We start from the raw sequence: 18,733 nt of genomic DNA, 5'->3' as shown, positions 1-18,733 counted from the left end.
TGTTTTAGTCTTTGTACTAGTAATCTTATATAAGGGAGCATAGTTTCTCGATTCAAATTTTCCAAAGTCATCATGGTAGCAGGAACAAAAAAATCTTAGAAACCTTATGTATCATTCACAGGGGACTACCTGGATCTTTTCACATAAAATGTACCTTTATTAACTCGCCCACACAAAGAGAGCACCTTGCATTTTAATGCAGTGCTATTTCTGGTAGAAACACACGCTAATAAAAGAACATCTTCTTAGGAAACTTGTCTGTGGCTTTCACAAGAGCCCTCATAGCTGACACCGGTCTTCTAAACTGATCCCTGCTCACCAGTGACCTTTAGGTTCCCTTATCTCCACACTCCACTCTATCCTCTTTTTTTTTTCCTTTCTGAAGAATATAAGGCAGATTTGATTCTTAAAAGCAAGACAGATCACCGCTGGCAGGATGTATTTGTAGTACACTTGTCTACGTATGCATTGGTTATGTAATGCATTTTGCTCCAACAGTGGCCTTGAATAGAAATGAAACTTTCCTTCCTTTTGTGTGATCAGCTTTCAGGTCACGTACATTGCACCTGCAGGCGGTGCAGTTTAGTGTTGGGCTCAGCGTCTTGATGGTATTGGACCCGTTTAAAAGTTTAGAGTTTGTCCATCCAGCCTTTGCCCCCACTCTGTCTGCATGTTGGTCGATGTTAGAGTCGCAGTGGGACTTGTGTTTGTGCGCGGCGGCAGTGATTTAATTGAAATGGAGTTGATTTAATTTGGTTGGAGCAAAGTCTAAACCCTCTGATTGATTGGGGGCTCCTTCACTATTCCCCAAAAGTTATATGGGCATCTATCACTTGTTGTGATGGCGGCTTTATGTGTTGCTGGCAGAGTGTCAACGGTGGCACAGTAAGTGGACTTCAGATCATTCTGACAGACTCATAGAAACAAAATGGAATTCCAGCAGCACAGACTGAAGCTCTGGTTCTTTACATTCTTTTTTTTTCCATTCAAGCATAATTTATTTGTAGTGACCCAAAGGTTTGAACTACTATTTTTACAACAATTAGTTTGTTGTTGTATTCTTCTGTTAATAGTTTTTTTTCTCTCCAGTTCCCAAAGCCCAATTTGGCATCTTGAAATGTCTTGTTTTATGTGACTAACAGTCCAAAACCTGAAGCCTTTCACAGCACAACAGAGACAAACAATAAATCCTCATACTACAGAAGCTGTGACGAGTGAATATTTGGTATTTTGGCCTCAAGCTAGATTCTGACATTTTAGGAAATACACTTAATTTCTCGGCAAGATTTAGACGATAAATTTCACTCCTGTTTTGTTGCTATGAAGCTGCAACCAGCAGGGGGTTAGCTTAGCTTAGCATGAGGACTGGCAACAGGGGGAGCCTGATTCCGTCCAAAGGTTAAAAAAGTCTGCCTATTGTCTCCTCTACACCTGATAAATGAACATATATCTGATTTATTTAGTGCACACAAACAATGGCTGTGTGCTGAAGCTGTGATAGCCTGGAGTCTTTATGGGTAAACTTCCATTAAACCTGTTGCTTTTACATGTTTCTTCCACAGTTATTGGTGTGAGCTCAGAAACTCTTGAGGTGGTTCTTTTTTCAAACATGTGAACAGGGCCAGGCTTGCTGTTTGTCACAGCTTTCAGCTTCTATGCCATTAAGTCGTTGCTGGCTTTTTCAGTCCATGGGACATTTTGTAGTTGCTTTTTGAGGACTTACCATTAGAATGAACCAAATGAAAAACAGGTTTGAAACTTTAACTTTGTATTTCTTCAATGACTTTACAAATGGGTAACTTTTTCTCAGTAGCATTTTTTCATTGTTCATGTTTGGACGGCTGGCCAGACTCCACAGGGCACTAATGGTACGGTTCAAGTACAAGCACAAAACACAGAAATGGAAAATTCAAGCCATTTTTCAACTTTTTGCTGAAAAGTCAAACTCTGATTCAACAACCCAAAAACAAGCAATTAAACATTCGACTGACTGAGATTTAATTTCAATTTTGGAAGCGATCAAAAATAAGTGCATGCTAAAAGTTTCCAGAAATTTCCATTTGGATTCATTTTGATGGTATGAACTGAACAAAGAAATGCTTTCCGACCGATTTCAACTCGCTATATAATGATCCAGAAAAATAATTAGCTTAAATTGGCATAAAAACTGCAAGCTAATAAATAGCACGAAGACTTATCAGTTATCAACAGTGATTGATTAATAATATGTTAAATTATAGTAGTTTAAGTACTGCGTTAAAAAGAAAATGTGAAGATAGCAACGTGTGCTCATATATTTATAGCCAGCACACAGTGGTATTTAGAGATTGCTAAACTTTTTAATCCGCTCCAATTTGTCATAGGAGATAAAGTAATGAATATAAATCCATTGCAATACACAGACAGCAGATCACACATTACACATGACTAATCCTTTCATTGTTTTTTATAGTGATTCATTACTGCGAGTGGGGCCCCTCTTCGATGGTCTATTAGGGTTGTGAGTAATTATGCTTTGGTACCTCTGTTCTCGCAGACAGAGAGAGAGAACTCCCAGGAACCACACGATGCAAATCAGACCCCAGCAGAATAATGGCCAGCGAGCTACATCTGAAACATAAGCACTCGCAACCATAAGGGAGCACTTTAGGAGAGAATATTAGCTTAGTCACACAATAGTATTACTGGGCTCATTACCCACAGTTATGCAAGGGATGTGCGATATATATTCCCTATTAATCATTTCAAAAGTAATATCTGTTGACTTTTATTTTCTGTGCACATGAGTTTCTTACATTATTCATTATTACAGTGCGTCACTCCCCAAACATACGCAATTACCTCTTGTCCGCTCCCCAAAAATAGTGGCCCTACTGGGGCTGTCCTCTAATGCAGCAATGATAATGTGCTGGAGGATGCTGCTCCTTTAATGCCTCTGGAGTAGTGTTTGCTTGAGTGACTGACTAGAGAGGCCACATTTAGTAAAATGAGAAATATACACCAAATTCCACTTTACTAAACTGTCCACAGATATTTTGCACAATGATATGGAGCTTCAAAACTGAAAAAAGGTGGTAAAAGGTCACCTCAAGAATCAAAAATATGTAACAGATCCATGAGTGATGGAGTGGAATATAACATTAGACATACATATATACAGTAGGTATACTATAAAAACAAAAAATAAAAAAAAGTAGTATTCAAGCAACTGTGCCTTGAAAACCCCTAAAATTGTATCTTTATGACCTGCTGCTTCAAATATTGCTGCTGTCTGTTTGATGCATTTGCACTTTTTATATTCAAATTTTTATTTATTTATTTTTTTAATTTTTTAATTGCACTTTATTTAATTCTAAATTTTTTTTTTTTTTGCCTTTTTAACTGTCTTAAATGTTTTTTATGCCTGAGGAACTCTGTACAAATTGTTGCGGGACCTCAATAAAATGACAATATAGCTGCTACTACTACAAAAAATAGGAAAATTGGAATTTTATGCAATTAAAATATGTTTTCAAGCCTTAAATTCAAACAGGACTGTGTGCATTTATTAGAATTTTTAATTCTAAGTTAAAAAAAAAACATTTAATATTATCTTTATATTATTATATATTACTGTTTTAATGAGTATTTTTTATTGTTATATCATAATCTTTATTTTTAAAATTTATTTTAACAACACATTTTCAATTTACTGTTCAGTGATTCACAGTTACACTTTTCAAATTTTTTTTTATGTTAGAACATATAAATCCACAATATTTATTTTGTAATTTTATTGAAGTGTAATGTATTTAAAAACACTAAAAAGAAAATCTGTAAAATAAACAGGAAAAAATCACGTCAGCTTGCAGCATACATCTGCACCAAAGCTCTGGTACATTCTTATAGAAGTGAATACCACTTTGTGAGTGAAAATGTAAATCTTAAAGTGGATTTATAACTTCAGGTTTCCACCGGGCTTTGGTGAGTCAGGCAGTGCAGCAACTTACCTCAAGTGAGCAACACTTTTTATATGTTTCTTTGCAATTAGGGCTAAACTTGTATGGTTCATCTCTCTTGAAGAAACATGCACTCCTTCGTAATTTCCCTGCTGATTCACTGTGTCTCCGTTTTGTGAGGAATGTCAATTAAAATGTAAATGAGCAAAATGTTTTACTAGAAATGTAAAAGCAGAAGGGTGAAGCCTGCCTAAAATGTGATCTTTCAACTTTAGTGTGTTGTAATCAGTGATGGTTCTGAAATGTTCTGATTTTTTACTCAAGTAAAAATATACAGTACTGTACATCAATGTAAAAATAAAAAGTCCTGCAGGAAAAATAACCCATTAAGTGAAAGTACGTATAGCTCCAGTTACAGTGTACACTAAAGTAAAACGGTTTGGCCCCTCTGATTGATATATTATATACAACAGTGATAGATAAATAATAGTGAAGCTTCGGTGCGTCAGCAGCCGGTTTCTGTTGTAGCTGCTGCTGCTGGAGCCGGTTTGATCTGTCAGTTTCGAGATGATTAATGGGCGAGAAAAGTAGAAAAACCAAACATCTGATACACAAATGTGCTTTCAGTTTTTGGACTTTTTCTCTTATCTTTAATTTTGATGAAGCTAAAGGAGCATTTGATCATTTTATCGAAATGAAACCATGTGAGATGTTTCAAGGGAAAAATTGCAATTTGGCAGAGCTGTTAAAAACTCATCTGAAATGTGAGCCCGACTACACGCCGCTTTTTGTAACACATGAGAAGCCAAAACGGTTGGAAACCACTGGTTTAATCTTTAACAGTGTGTTGTATTTGAAAAGCTTGTTATATTAAATCTTTATCTTTAAAGTAACTAAAGCTGTCAGATAAATGTAGTGGAGCAGAAGGTGCAAAATTTCCCTCTGAAATGTAGTGGAGATGAATATAAAGTAACAGAAAATACAAAATCTCAAGTTCGAGTACCTCAAAATTGTACACAAGTACAGCAGTTGAGTAATTTTATTTAGTTCCTTTCCACCATTAACTGTCATTTTAACTTTTTCATTTTTCAAAAGTATTTCAAATTACAAATCAATTATAAATTTATGATTTATTTATAATAATATACTTATAAATGAAATATAATTGTATAGTAATGACATCTTGAATATTATATTGCATTAGAAATTGTGTTATCTACAAAGTACTGTAAGTGACATTTCAGTTTTGGCCTGGAATACCAATTCAGCTAAGGTAAAAAAAAATAAAAATCTGGAATGCAGCGCTGATATTTACTGAGTGCCATTGAGTGTGTTATAAGCTTAGAAGCTACGTAGCCTGTCAGTCATTCTGGTCACCTGTGACAGTGATTTGTACGACTGGAAGAGAGTTTGGAGGTGTTTCTGCTCGTTGAAAATGGGGAGTTAGTCTGTTGCGAGACCCAGAAAAACAAGAGGCTTTAGAGAGCCAGCTATAAATGCAGTGGACTTTTTGTTTTGGTGTTGGCTACAGCCTAAACTAACCTGTGCATTGGTTGCTAATACATTTTCAACAACACTGAAGGGATGCTGCAGTATTTTGGCCTAAAGGAACGTCTATTTTATTTCACCAAGTATTCTACATCATTGATACATATCTGGCATTTGAAACGAGTCAGCCAAATTTCAGACAGCTGAGATCATTTAAATTGGCAATCAACCTGTCGTGATCGTGTCTATAAAAGATGGATGTCACAACTGTTAACCCGTCATTTGTGCGCTCACATTTAGAAACCTTGAGTTTGGGATTTGACTGCTGCTATTGTGAAGCGATGCCCTAAAACATATCCTACCTTATAATCTGTTTCCCTCTAAATGGAGCAATGTTTCATCATGTTTTAGCGTTTTAAAATGCAGGTTTAAGACCCTTCTGCATTGGTTTTACCTTTCAGACTTGAAGGCTTTTTTATACAGTCTGTGCCCAGAATTGAGAGTCAACGACTTTAAGTGGAACTACAGTAAAATATTGCTTATGAAAGCTGAAAGCAAACAGCTCTGAAATGCAGGCATTGCTTATCTCCAGTCACCACATCATATTGAGTCATTTATGTTGTTTGGGTCTAAATTTGCACTGATCTGAGTGGTGGATCAGACTCACAAGTGTGTATTGATCGGTTGTTTCATTTAGATTTCTCATCCTTTCCATATCGGTTGTTTTTGCACTGGTTAAGAGCTTTAGACGTGGGAGGAATTCCTGTCTAATTGGGGATGGATTCAATCTAAGCTTCCTTTCTTTCCAGACTGACAGATTTTTTTTTATTTCTAGTCATCAATACGTATTGATTGTGAAACTACACTAAGATGTGAGACGGCTCATTTCAAACGAGAAGATGTTTTGTCATCGGTGGCGGCAGATGGTTGCGAAGCCCCTCCCCCTGCTCCTGATTGGCTGTAATTATCTGCTTCTATTGATTCTCACGTCACACTCACATGAATGATGCCTTATTGGGCCCGGAACAGAAAGTGCTATTGATTAGTGGTGTAAGTGAAGCCTTTCCCCTTTCATCACTGCCTCTTTTTCATTTCCTACAAATACCGATCTTGCAGCTGAATGACAAAAACAACTAAGACAGTGTGTGTTGCGCCTCATTCATGTATCCTCACGTGAAAATTGTTTAAAACCTAACAACTGTGATGGAGGAAGGATGTGTTGCTTTGTTGTTGCAGAGAAAAAAAAAATTTTAAAAGCTGCTGCGGCTCGGCTTTTGAGATTCTCCAGATGTGTGAAATCTTGCAGCTTATTAGAAAGAAAAGGGATTGTTAGCTAAAGAATATTGTTTAATTTAACTTCCTTACATTTGGGCTGCAGAGAAACGAAGTGTCACTGCAGGACTGCTAATAAAACAATCTACTGTATGATAAAATTGAAATTGAAAGAGATTTGCAAAGAAAATAACATCATTTACTTGCCTGTAAAAACACAGTTTTTGCTTAGAAAAGTAATTAGAAATTTCTTTAATTAACTGGTTATTTTAACTCTCTGCTGAGTGACACTTTACCAACAGCAGCCAAGCACCTTAATTCAGGGTGTCAGAAGTCAGGTCAAATGTAGGTCAAATAACAAAAACTGACTGATACGGTGCAGAAGTGACAGTGACGGGGGTCTGTAGATGTAAGGGCACGACACAGACAATAAAAGTTGGCTCCTGGTTGAGCACATATTAGATGATCAGACAGCAGAGGCCACTCGCAAGCAAAATCACCCACTCACGTCCACGGCCCTCTCAAGCCCCAGAAGAGCTCAGGATGTACTTCACACACGATTACGCTCAGAAACAAGATGGCAACCAAGCATGCAACCTGTCAGCTTTGCCCACTCACTCATCCTAAACTGGTAGAGAATTGCAGGATAGTTGTTTTTTTTTAAAAGAAATTGTTATGATTTGTTCATTTTTAGAGCAGAACTGACGCAAAAACCTTTTTGCGGTAGCTTGCGCCGCTTGTATTTTTAACATTTTTTGAACATTTAACATTGAGGCAGGGCCCAACTTTTGCCTGTTTTCATATACGAGAAGGAGAACTCCTGTGTTTCTCCCTCCTTTAGCCAATTTTTGAGGGTAGGTGGAGGAGCGGTGGGTGTCTTGTGGTAGCTAAAATCTTTGAAGTGCTCCTAATGTGATATATGGAGCCAAAGATGAGAGGATGGGTAATTACACATAGACTCCTGCAGGGCTCCATGTGAGCTCAAAAGGCTGCACCGCACTGCCCTCATGTATATGCACACAAACTGAAAGAGAAGGGAACTGGCAGAGTTTTTTAAAAATGCACACGAAAATAAATCAGCTTCCACCACGCTTTGCACACACAATTCCACCCCTGTGTTTACTACACTGACGGCAGAGAGCTGGCTCAGACTTCAATTATAAAGCTGACTCTACTCCAACCTTTCCTCCTTCCTTCTGCTAGAGAAATTCCTGGGTTTCCAAGTCCACAGCTACGGCCAGCTTCTCTCCATCACCTTCACCTCGGAGACCCCCGAGCTGCTCCCCGGCCACGTCACCCTGCTCCTCCAAGGCGCTGGAACCACCCTGTCTGCCGACCTTTCACCCCAACCGCTGCTCGACCATGACCCCGGCCTCACACCGCGCCGCTCTTTCATTGTCAGGTACAAGAATGCAGGCATGAGCCTGTCAGTTTGTAAGTGTGCGCACGTGTTGTTGTGGTTGTTTTTCATACCGCTGTTGAACCTGAGCCTCTACGGGAAATGCCGAAGCCTTTGCCTTCGTGTTTGTTTTTCTCTGTGCATCTCCCTGTTGCCTGACTTGTTCATATATATGGAGTCCGCAGAGTACAGACTATCCAGGACACCTCATGTACTGATTACAGCTCACCCACGTTGACTTTCCTGTCATGGTCCCAACAGAATATTGGGACATGAATGCAGTGATGAGCCAGCTCCCTCTTGCGCTGGCTGTCATGTAGATCTGGCAGGTACAGAGCAGCGGCATTACATTTCCATTTTTACATTTTTATACATTCAGCAGATGGTCTTAACTGGAGTGACATGAAAAATGTGCAGCAGTGGAGAGGCATCAAAAATTCAAGAAATGGATACTGAAGGAGGGCAGCAGTCATACGTACGCTCAACTGATAGAATTCTTATGACCCTGAAATGATTGCGAAATGGAGGTGAATATTGACAACAGATAATAAAAACAGTTAAATGCACAGTTAGAGCAAAATTCATGTGAAGGATGATGAGTAAATACAGGAAAGTTGAGAGAGAGAGCTGGGAATGGAGAGAGAGAGGGGGGCATATGAGGTACTTTTTTTAGTTGAAGAGGTTCGGAAAAGAAAGTCTGATGTTCTGACTAAAGTGGGGAGGTCACTCCACTATTAAGCTCCAGGAGGCGGAGGAGGGGGTTTTAGCTAGAAGGATGACCAGGTCGCAGCGAGGAAAGGAGAGCTAAGTGGATTATAACGACAACATGCAGAGCTCTAGATGGAGTGGAGGGAGGGTCCATGGCCTGGAGGTACCGTATGCAGGCAGTGGTCCCTTCTGCAGCATAATATGCCAGCACTAAGGCCTGAAATTAGATATAAGCAGCCACAGAAAGGCAGCGGATGAAAATGAAAACATTATCGATCTCCATGAAGAAGACTGGGCTGTTGAAGGAAGCAAGGAAAAAGTAGAATACAAGTAGCAGTGCTTAAACATTAGGGATGTAAACAAACATGAATTTGATGTCTGGATATGATCAGTTAATAATAGATGTGCAGAAACAAACAGCATACAGATTTTTACCTCTCACCAGATTTGTTGGGCAACGCAGGGTGAAGTTGGACTCGTGTTCCATAAGTGTGACAGAAAACCGATAAACTGAAGTTTCCCCAGAGTTAAATGTTGTTATTTAAATGCTTGTCAACAGCTTTCTTGTCTTTATCATGAAGCCATTTTCCACTGCTGGAGCTGGTGGTCCGTTTCAAGGGCAGAACATTTATGACTGCAAGACTTGTCTCTCTAGAATCTCTCTCAGAGCCATTCTTTGGGAGATTAAAGTTCCTATTCCGTGTTAGGTGCTTCTGAGCGGCCCTGATAAACTGTTGTACAGAGTTCAACACTGATTAGTTAAACCTGGAGAGGACAATAAGCACAGTTTCATATGCCATCTCGATGCTCTTGCGGAGTAGCGAGCACACAGCAAACCCTCGATTGTTCTACTCTCTGCATTCTCATAGAATTGCAGCTATCTCTGGTGTTAGTATTTGTTATTGATTTGGTCCAATGTGAGGTAAGGGTTTGAGTTGACGCTGTTGAACACAACGATGGAAACAGAAAGACTCAAAGAGTTGTTTCTGTTAGCACTGACTTCCCCTGGCTGCCAGCAGTGGAACGCTGCAGATAGACATTGCACATAGACTTTGCATTAATCTTTGCCTTCACCGATCATGACAACCAGGTGTTGTTCCCATTTAACTAAACAGAATTCCTAATTATGCTTCGAGGGGAGTATAATTTTGTTTTGGAATGAATGTAATTGTAACCTGTAACACTGTGGGGAAAGTGACCAGTTTGGAAATCGTGACAAAGTCCATGTTTGGTGATAGGAGAGGTGGTCAATGGCAGAAATCAGCAAGACCAAGGTTTGTGTGTCATCATGGAATTAGATTTTGTTTACTTTCATTTTTAATTTGCTTTCTGATGAGATTTAGCAACAAAAAACTTTTTTTCCCCCATTTTTTGTGGTAAAATGCCAAACTTTCAGTGCATGTTTGAAGCTTACTTTTCTTTTGGGGTTGCCAAGATAACAAGCCCTGCCCCATCTAATATACGATTGGCTGGCTAAAATGAAGTGACAATACAGCAGTAAAATAAATGCCAAGATCTGCTGATTAGAAACATGTTTGTGACAAGTTCCAACCAGGCGTAAACTAACCGCGACGTCACCCGTTGGTTTCAACGCCGAGAAAATGAAGCCCGGATTTTGCTACTTCCTGGTCGCCGTTTTAGATTTTTTGGAGCCAGTGATGTAAAAAGCGTCATCAAACCGGCTGGACCGGAGAGCAACTAGGGGCAGGATTGGCTGAAGACTCTCTTATCCCGCCCACATTTTACCGCAGAGGCTTCTGTTGCTGTCTATCAAGTATAGCCACGCCCCCTGGCTCCGCCAACTTTAACGATTTATTTAAAATTCAGTATTGATTTATTTTAAGATCGGCCACCTGATCTCTCATTTTGACCATGAAAACTAACGGGAAAACAATTCCTGAGCTGTAGAAAATCAGTCTATCAAATTGTATTTTTTCCAAAAATGAATTGGGGTCTATGGAGCAAAAGCTTTTTGGAGCCAACCCTAGCGGACGGCGTGATATTGCAAGTTTTTGACACTTCCGGGTTGGCTTCAATTCTGGAGCCAGATGCTACGTCCATCTTTATATACAGTCTACGGTTCGAACCAAAATCTGAAAGAAAATCTGTTTCTTTCAAAATGAAACTGAAAATGCAGCTTAATTAAATGTCATTTGGGAGGACTCGGTTGGATTGTACACACATATATTGTTCAGACCTCTTTTTTTAATTTTTGAAGATGCTATTTAAATGTAAATGTAAGTTTAGGTCATTAGTTAGAAAATGCTTCAGTATTTTTTTGTTGGCCGCTCTAGCTTTACATATGAAGAGCCTAAATGTCCATGTAAAAACAAAACATGTTGACAATTTCAGCAACTTAATGTGCAGACACATGGCATTTACATTATGAATTTGTATGCAGATGCATTTGTGGCATGAATAGATACCTTTTCATCCATAATAAACATCCAGTATATGAGCTAAAATGTTAAAACTGTAGGTGAGACAAATAAAAGGAAGGTGCGGGTTGTGTCAGCGAAAAGCTAAACGCCTTATAAAAACCAAGTATAGCTCGAGATAACATGCACAGAACGAGCTGTGTAGGTACAGAGAAGTGTGAAATCACAGTTCTATTCGCATCATCGGGAAGTGTAGAGGTTTATCGCTTGGACGTTTGACTAAAGGGAATCACAGTGTGTGTTTGTGAGCTCTCCAGGCTGTACCGAACTCCGCAGAAACATGCATGAGTTCTGCATGGGGAGCTGTTGCCCACGTGCCTCAATTTGGCTCAGTGATGTTCCAACTTAATGGCAAAGTGAAGTTTGAATTAAATATTTTGTCCATATTTTTTATCTATGAGTGTCTGAGTTAAAACAGCTCTGACCTACCACTGCACTTTGCTGTTAACAGCTGCAGTTTTAAATGTCTGAGTAGTTTCACTCACTCAGGTACTGTTTAATGCATATGGTTGCCTCCCACTCCTACATGCACATTCAGTCATTTTGCAATCAGACCCCTTTTTGTACAAAAAAATGTACATACATATTATAAATTGAGACCATTTTCAAACATTGTTGACTATTGCGGCAGTATTATGGTAAATCTAAGTATTACTTAGACCTTGCAGGCAGGTTCTTATTATAATTAGAGGAAACAGTACCTCTTTGAATGCTGCAGCAATCAGAGGTTTGCTGTTGTGATAAAGATAGCTGCAATCAAAATCAAGCTGTGTCACAGCTCCTGTCACACAGAGCTGATGGTGTTTACATTACGTGGAGCTGGCAGTCTGCTGCTTCTGTTTTCTTGGTCTCTCTGTTAGATTATGTGATGTTGTAATAATGTCAGTTGCAATAATTTGTTTGTGCTGTAGACACTTGATATGCATCTCTATTTGGAAACCGAGACAAAGCACTGATTGAGTTTTCCCATGCCAGCCTTCATTTGGTTTTTACTGCCTTATGACCTCAGCAGGTTTGTGTTAATCGAGTCCATGATGACACATTTTTTTTTTGTCTTTGTTTTGTTTTCTGTCTTCCAGCTAATTCAGGATGCACTCCAGCTAAAGGATGGTCTTATCTTACTATTATACGCACATGTTGTTATGAGTTGTGAAAGTAATTGATCCCTTTCACTAGTCCTTCTGTTCCTGCTGGCTGATCCTTTCATTATGGAATTCAAATAAATGTGATGGGAGACTAAATCCAGAGTCTTTGTTCTGTGCAGTAAAGCATTATAAAAGTCAATTGGGCTAAGAAATGGACATCAGTAGTCTGAATTTGACAAATAAAGTGGGTGTCTTTTAAAGTCATTGTCCCATACAATGATGGAGAGACAGAATCTCCAAGAGGGGACGGGGAACTTTTAATCGTGCCATAATATTTTATAGAGCCCAAATGGAGAAGTTTCAAACATGTTGTAAAAGGGTTGTATTTTAACTTAAATCATGATATTTTTCTAAATCCTGCCACATAGCTTTAGTGCCCAAAGCCAAACAAGCAGTGAGTGAAAATCAAAAGTAAGAGTGAAAATAAAACTGAAAATACTCCTCCTTTCTCAATTGGCTTTTGTGGCTCTTTCTAACAGAAAGTTATTTCAATTACATCAGAAATACAATCTTGAAAAAAAAAGTTTCTACATTTGAGAATACAGTTTAGATACATACGTGAGCACAGTCATAGACTGATGACACTACTATCGATTGGATTACAATTCTGTCTGCGATCAGGTATGAAATGTCCCAGGAAAGTAAAGGCTTGATTTAAGGCACAAAAGAAGACATGAAGAGGACAATACTTTTGCTTTCCCTGGTAGCTGTCAGTACTGTTCTTCCAGTTACCTGAAGAACCAGAGTAACTGTGGGATCTCTCTTAGCAAAGACAGAAAGGAGGGAAAATGACAGAAAACTGCAATAAAACCAGACGAGCGAACCTCAAACAGGCATTCACTCCGTGGAGAGAGCTGAGAATCGACACTGAATTGGTGCTTTGTTTTGGCTAGGTCAGTCATTTAGAAAACCTGCCGACTTGTTAATACAGTCGGATGCTTTACTCTACCATATATCATAGCATTGAGATTGTTTTGGACAGTAGCTGAGCCATTTGTAGGAGCCATGTTCTTCCTTAATTCTCAAGCAGTGTTAATCATTTAGTGTCCTGTGTTGTTGCTAATTGCTTGGTTCTGAGGATGAAGGAGTACAATCCAAACTTTGCAACAGCGGCCCCAACAGGGGTTCCACTTGGCAAAGCTTGGAAAGGAAAAATTGAAATGTTGTCTGTTGCCACTTTAATACAGAACCAGACAGAAAATGTGAATCTGCCCTGAGCTGGTAAGCTGTCAGCTTACATAAAAGGCAGACGATGCTTTGTAATTTATTCCCAAAAAGACGAGCCTCCTCTCAACTCTCAGGATCTTTCTGTGTTCTCAGACCGGTCCAGTTTGTTGGTGGTGCTGACCTTTATCTATTTGTGGGATTGGGCCACTGCCCCTTCTTTTGCTGAACTTCTTCACTATATCTTTTCTCTTACATTAGACTTTCTGTAGTTCTCATTACTCCACCTTGCTCCCTAGCAAGACTCCCTGTCGCCCTTCACGGCAAAGTGGTCAGTGCGGAGGCAGGAGTGACCGGAGGAGGCGGACTGGGACCGAAGAGGTGATCCCTGGTGTGACGGCCTGTGGGGAAGCAGGAGTCTAATCAGCGACATTGTTGTGGAGGGATCTCATTAGGCCTGTCAACCTGTGCTGGTGAATACAGCTGGCCTGGTCTCCACAATGAACCTGTTCAAAAACAGGCTTAAGTCATTCACTCTATTTTTGTTCTCTTCCCCCACTTGGCCTGCCGTCTCGTAGCCAGTAATCCTTCTCATCCCACTCAGCACCTCCTTCACACTGTTTTGTTGCAATTTGTCTTCAATTCTGCCCCTGTGTTTCTATCTTTAATTCTCCTCCTCAGCACCCACAGACCAACTTAACTTCCTCCCTGTAGCCAGCCCTGGAAGCCCTCTTTCTTAAGAAGGGATTTAATTTTCTTTGTTTTCCGGGGCTTGTTTAAAGTGAAGCAGAGAAAACAGCAAACTGTTTAATGGAATTGAAAGGTCCACATGGAAATTGACATGCTATGCAGCTGGGGAGCCCTGCATTGTCCTCTCTGTGTGCTCCACGGACCATGTTCCAGTCTATTAGCTCAAAACAGTCGTGTAGAGCCGCTGTATACGTCTGGGATCACGCTTCTGCAATCTCAGTAACAATGGGCAGCTGCCTGTTGGCTGCTGCTGAAAGACATCTGCAAAAGCAGTCATATGTTAGATTTTAAAGAAAGTGAAGGAAGAGGTACAGTAGCTTACAGTATTCTCAGTAAGAGAGCTGCTCTGGTTCAGAAGGGACATGATTAAATCATGAGCTGAAAGCCGGCCAGATTCCTCAGTGATTTGATAGATGCCGTAAAGTGGAAACCTGCAGTATTTGGTTTGGTCACGATGACGGCTTTGCACAACAGTTGCTTGTCTAAAATCCACTATGATTGTTGGCAGTTTAGCCAGTATACATTTAATATTGACTGTGGTGGGCGAAAACTGAATTTGACAGGTGAGACTTATTGAAATTGGTGCGGCGGGTGAAAACAGAGAGGCGCACTTTAACTGGAGCGTGAGATGATAGGGAAGAGAGGGGAAGAGCAGCAGAGTGTGTTTCTGGCAAGGTAGCAGTAGTATGAGAAAATACACTTGTCGCTGTATCAGTGCACTGTAGAATTGGCTTTTTGTAGAACGTCCATAACATACAGTATATCGCTTTGATTTAACTGCTACATGAGCTGGAAGGGGAATCTCTCGATTTACCAATCTGTCTTTGTTCCAGCTCTCACATATGGCCACGAGCTCTGGATAGTGGCCAAAAGATTGAGATTGCGGGTACAGTCAGCCAAAATGGGTTTCCTCAATGGGATGTCATCAGATATCCAGAGGGAGCTTCGGTGGTTTAGGCCTCTGATTAAGATACCTCCTGGACGCCTCCCATTGAAGGATTTCCAGGTATGTCCAAGTGGGAGGAGAACCTGGGGTGGACCCAGAACTCACTGGAGGAATCACATATCTCAGCTGGCCTGGGAATACTCTTGGATTCCCAAGAAGGAGCTGGAAAGCATTGCTGGGGAGAGGGAAGTCTGGAATGTCCTGTTTAATCTGCTGCCACCATATAGACAAAACCGGATAGTGTGATGGATTGGATAGTTGGGCAGACATTGGCAGAATGTAAACTCTACTCAGTCTGCTTTATTGTTAGCATGGATCCATCACGTGGGCCAGTTTTGGTGCAGGAATTCATGGTATCCCAGTAACCTTGCAGGTGATGCCCTAAATGTTTCCTCCACCACATGAATGTGACATTTGTAGTTATGTCTTGACCTGTATTTGATGGATTGTCATGAACTTTGGTACTGACATTCATGTTGCCCTCAGGTTGGGCTTTATTATCGTCATTCGGCATCATGTTGACTACAAAATTAAAATGAATACACTTAAATACAAACGTTTGTATGTTCGCATGTTAAACTATGTGAACATGGTCAATCTTATATCCACTTACCATCTGTATATTGGCTTTGCCTTTGTGGGCATTTTATGCTCGCTGAGTCTTTGCAGCTGTAGATTCTTCGTCTCTGGTTTGTTAAACTTTCTCCAAAACAACCAGTTTTAAAAACAACAGAAATCTGAAATTGTGATCACTCTAATTCTACAAGTTGTCGGTTTAGGGAAGGTTAGGTGCTATCTCTTGGTGGACGTCCGGGCAAATTGACTAAATGCCATTGCCAGAAGGAAAATCTGTTTTCAGCACTGGTATCTGGCACAAACTCATGCCGCTTAGAAATACAGGGCAGATGGAAAAATAAACTGTTGTTCATAAAGTATAAGTATCTCCAATATGTAACTTCCTGTAACATCACAAAGGCTAATTAACTGCCAGGTTGTATCCTTAATGATGATGGCCTTTGTGTAGGAAATGTTGGCTGTAAACTGCCACCATCCTGAGCTGCCAAGGTCTGCCCAACTAAAGTAGTCCAACATCTACTTTAAATTGCATCCTCAGCATGCCATTAGTACCCTACAATATGTTTGGCAGTGTTCAGTTGTTTAGTGGAATAATCAGGGGTACTTCCTTAACTCATGTACATCTGTTCACATATTTTTTATCTGATTTACCAGTTGTCCATCAAAACTGCAATCACAGACTATTAGACTGCTTGGATGCTGGAGAAACATGCTGCAGATGCACAACCACCTGATGAATTTAAGTCCAATTTTAAGCTCTATGTTTGGTCTCCTCTACCTCCTAAAGGAAATAACTTGCTCTCTAGCTGATAATCAGTTTTGCTTAAAGCCATTTCCTGTTTTGGTTGAAAGCAACAATCCAATTTAAAGTTGCAATTAGTCTTGATCATTAATCATGTCCCAATTTTATCACTGGCTTTTACACTTCAGTGACCTCTACTGATATAAGACCGCCCTTTGGTTGACAAATATTCAACTTAAGTCTTCAATAATTTGGGTATGTGTGGAATTTTACTAAGGGGCGGAAGCGTAGGTTCACCCTAGTCTTCAAAGAGCACGTTCTTTCCTCACATTGTACAAAAAAATAATAATAACGATCGTTTGGCCAAAATTAGCTTAAGTAGAAAAAAGCCCCATTACATGTAAAAAAATTAAAACTCTTATATGATACTGTGATTTTTCTATAATTAAAATGCCTTTTATACTCTTAATTTTTCACAAGATAATATTTATTTGACTTTTCAAAGTGTAACGAAACACATTTACATGTGTGAAGATAATATAAAACAATAATAACTTGCATGTATGTAATTTTAAAGATGCACTGATGAAAACACATTCAGTATTTTTCTTCTGACAATGTATGCAATTATATGAGATATCTGCCATTTATTTCACTGTTGGTTTATGGTAAACAAAAATTTAATTTGTATTAAAATGAAATGTTTCTATTCCTAATTCAAAGACTACTTCCATACTTTCATGAAAAAATCAATTGGAAATATTTGTGAAATTCTAAAAAAAAATTGGAATATAGTTTAACAGTCAAATTCTTATTTGTAGCAGTTCTATACTTTTTCATTTTTAGCATTATTTTACATTAGATGTAAAAATTCACAGTTTGTTTTTGTATTTTTTTTATATTTTTGTGTCTTTCAAAAAAATATGTTGAAAAAATGTGATAATAAGAAGGAAAACTTCCTCAAAATCACAGATATTTTAACAGTGCAGCTTGTTTCTTTCGGTCCTTTCCAACACTTATGTGCCTTGCTCTTGTGTTTGTGCACCAATAATGACTTCCCCCTCAGCAGTGAGAGCTCTGGCTAAAGGGACTCTTTGGTGCTCTCTCTGAAATGCACTCGAGCTCGGGGACACAGTCTGCCACTGCCAGTAGAAGTTCTCCACAGATCTCATTAGATTTCTCAGGTACATGCTTACATGCACTCCGCTGCATGATCTATAGCATTCCCTCATGCGCCCTCTGCCTCTCTTGGTCTTTCCCCGTCACACACACATGAAAACACACAAAAAAATTTAGCATTTTTCAACAATCACATTCAAAACAAGCATTGAAACTAATCATGTCCCCTAAATGGGAATGCGTGTTTTAAAGTCTTTTGCCGAAGGCGTGTGAAAGCATAAATAAACATGAGCATAAACACACACACACACACACACACACACACACACACACACACACACACACACACACACACACACACACACACACACACACACACACTTGGCATCTATTTTGACTGACAGCATCTGCATTGATAGATGGTAAATATGTTAACCTGTTAAGTGGTTTTGTGTTCCCACCCGATGCAGAGATCATTTCAGAATCAGATGAAGGAGAAATGCATGGAGGTTTTGGGGATTCAAGCGGAGGGAATTGATGAGAGGAGGAGGTGAATGGCTTATATAAGGTAGCATCCACACTTCTCTCTGATGTTCCCTCCGTTCACTGTCGGTTCCCTTGAAACCAGTAGGCGGGGAGGTTTTATTGCCTTGCTTGTAGCTGAATGTGTACGTCTGGAGGATGTAAGCATAATATCTATGCTGTTAGGACCGACTCGGATGCAAAGCGTCTTTACAATCAACTTATAAATGTTCTACGTACACTGAGTCAGTAGAAGTCAGCTGTTCAGCATTTTAACTGCCAAAAGTGGTCTTCCAGGCATTCTGTGAATGCCTGTGAAACGTATGAGCCACTTTGCAGCAGTAAGCACAGCATCAGTTGCATGCAGGCGCCAGGTCCATCTGGCACCGGCCTCGTTTCTGTCATGTTTTGAAAATCCTCCGACTTTGATCATAGATCAGGGCAGGCTAGATATATTGAACAGAAAGCAGAGTTTTCTCCCAAATGGAAAGAAAACAAACTTTTGCTACAGGTGACTGAGCAAAGC

The 18,733-nt window shown here is 39.6% G+C and overlaps 1 protein-coding gene across 1 annotated transcript in view; it reads left to right on the top strand.

Moving 5' to 3' along the window:
- Positions 1 to 18,733, top strand: part of lamc3 (laminin, gamma 3) — a 135,435-nt gene that overhangs the window by 69,718 nt on the left and 46,984 nt on the right. Inside the window, exon 10 of the mRNA XM_022214516.2 lies at positions 7,902 to 8,100. Coding sequence (XP_022070208.1) covers positions 7,902 to 8,100 — 199 coding nt within the window. The remainder of the gene's footprint in view (positions 1 to 7,901; positions 8,101 to 18,733) is intronic.

Source organism: Acanthochromis polyacanthus, chromosome 18 (assembly GCF_021347895.1).
Source record: "Acanthochromis polyacanthus isolate Apoly-LR-REF ecotype Palm Island chromosome 18, KAUST_Apoly_ChrSc, whole genome shotgun sequence".
Lineage (NCBI taxonomy): Eukaryota > Metazoa > Chordata > Actinopteri > Pomacentridae > Acanthochromis > Acanthochromis polyacanthus.
Note: the sequence above shows the minus strand (reverse complement) of the source record. Positions and strands in the feature narration are given on the sequence as shown.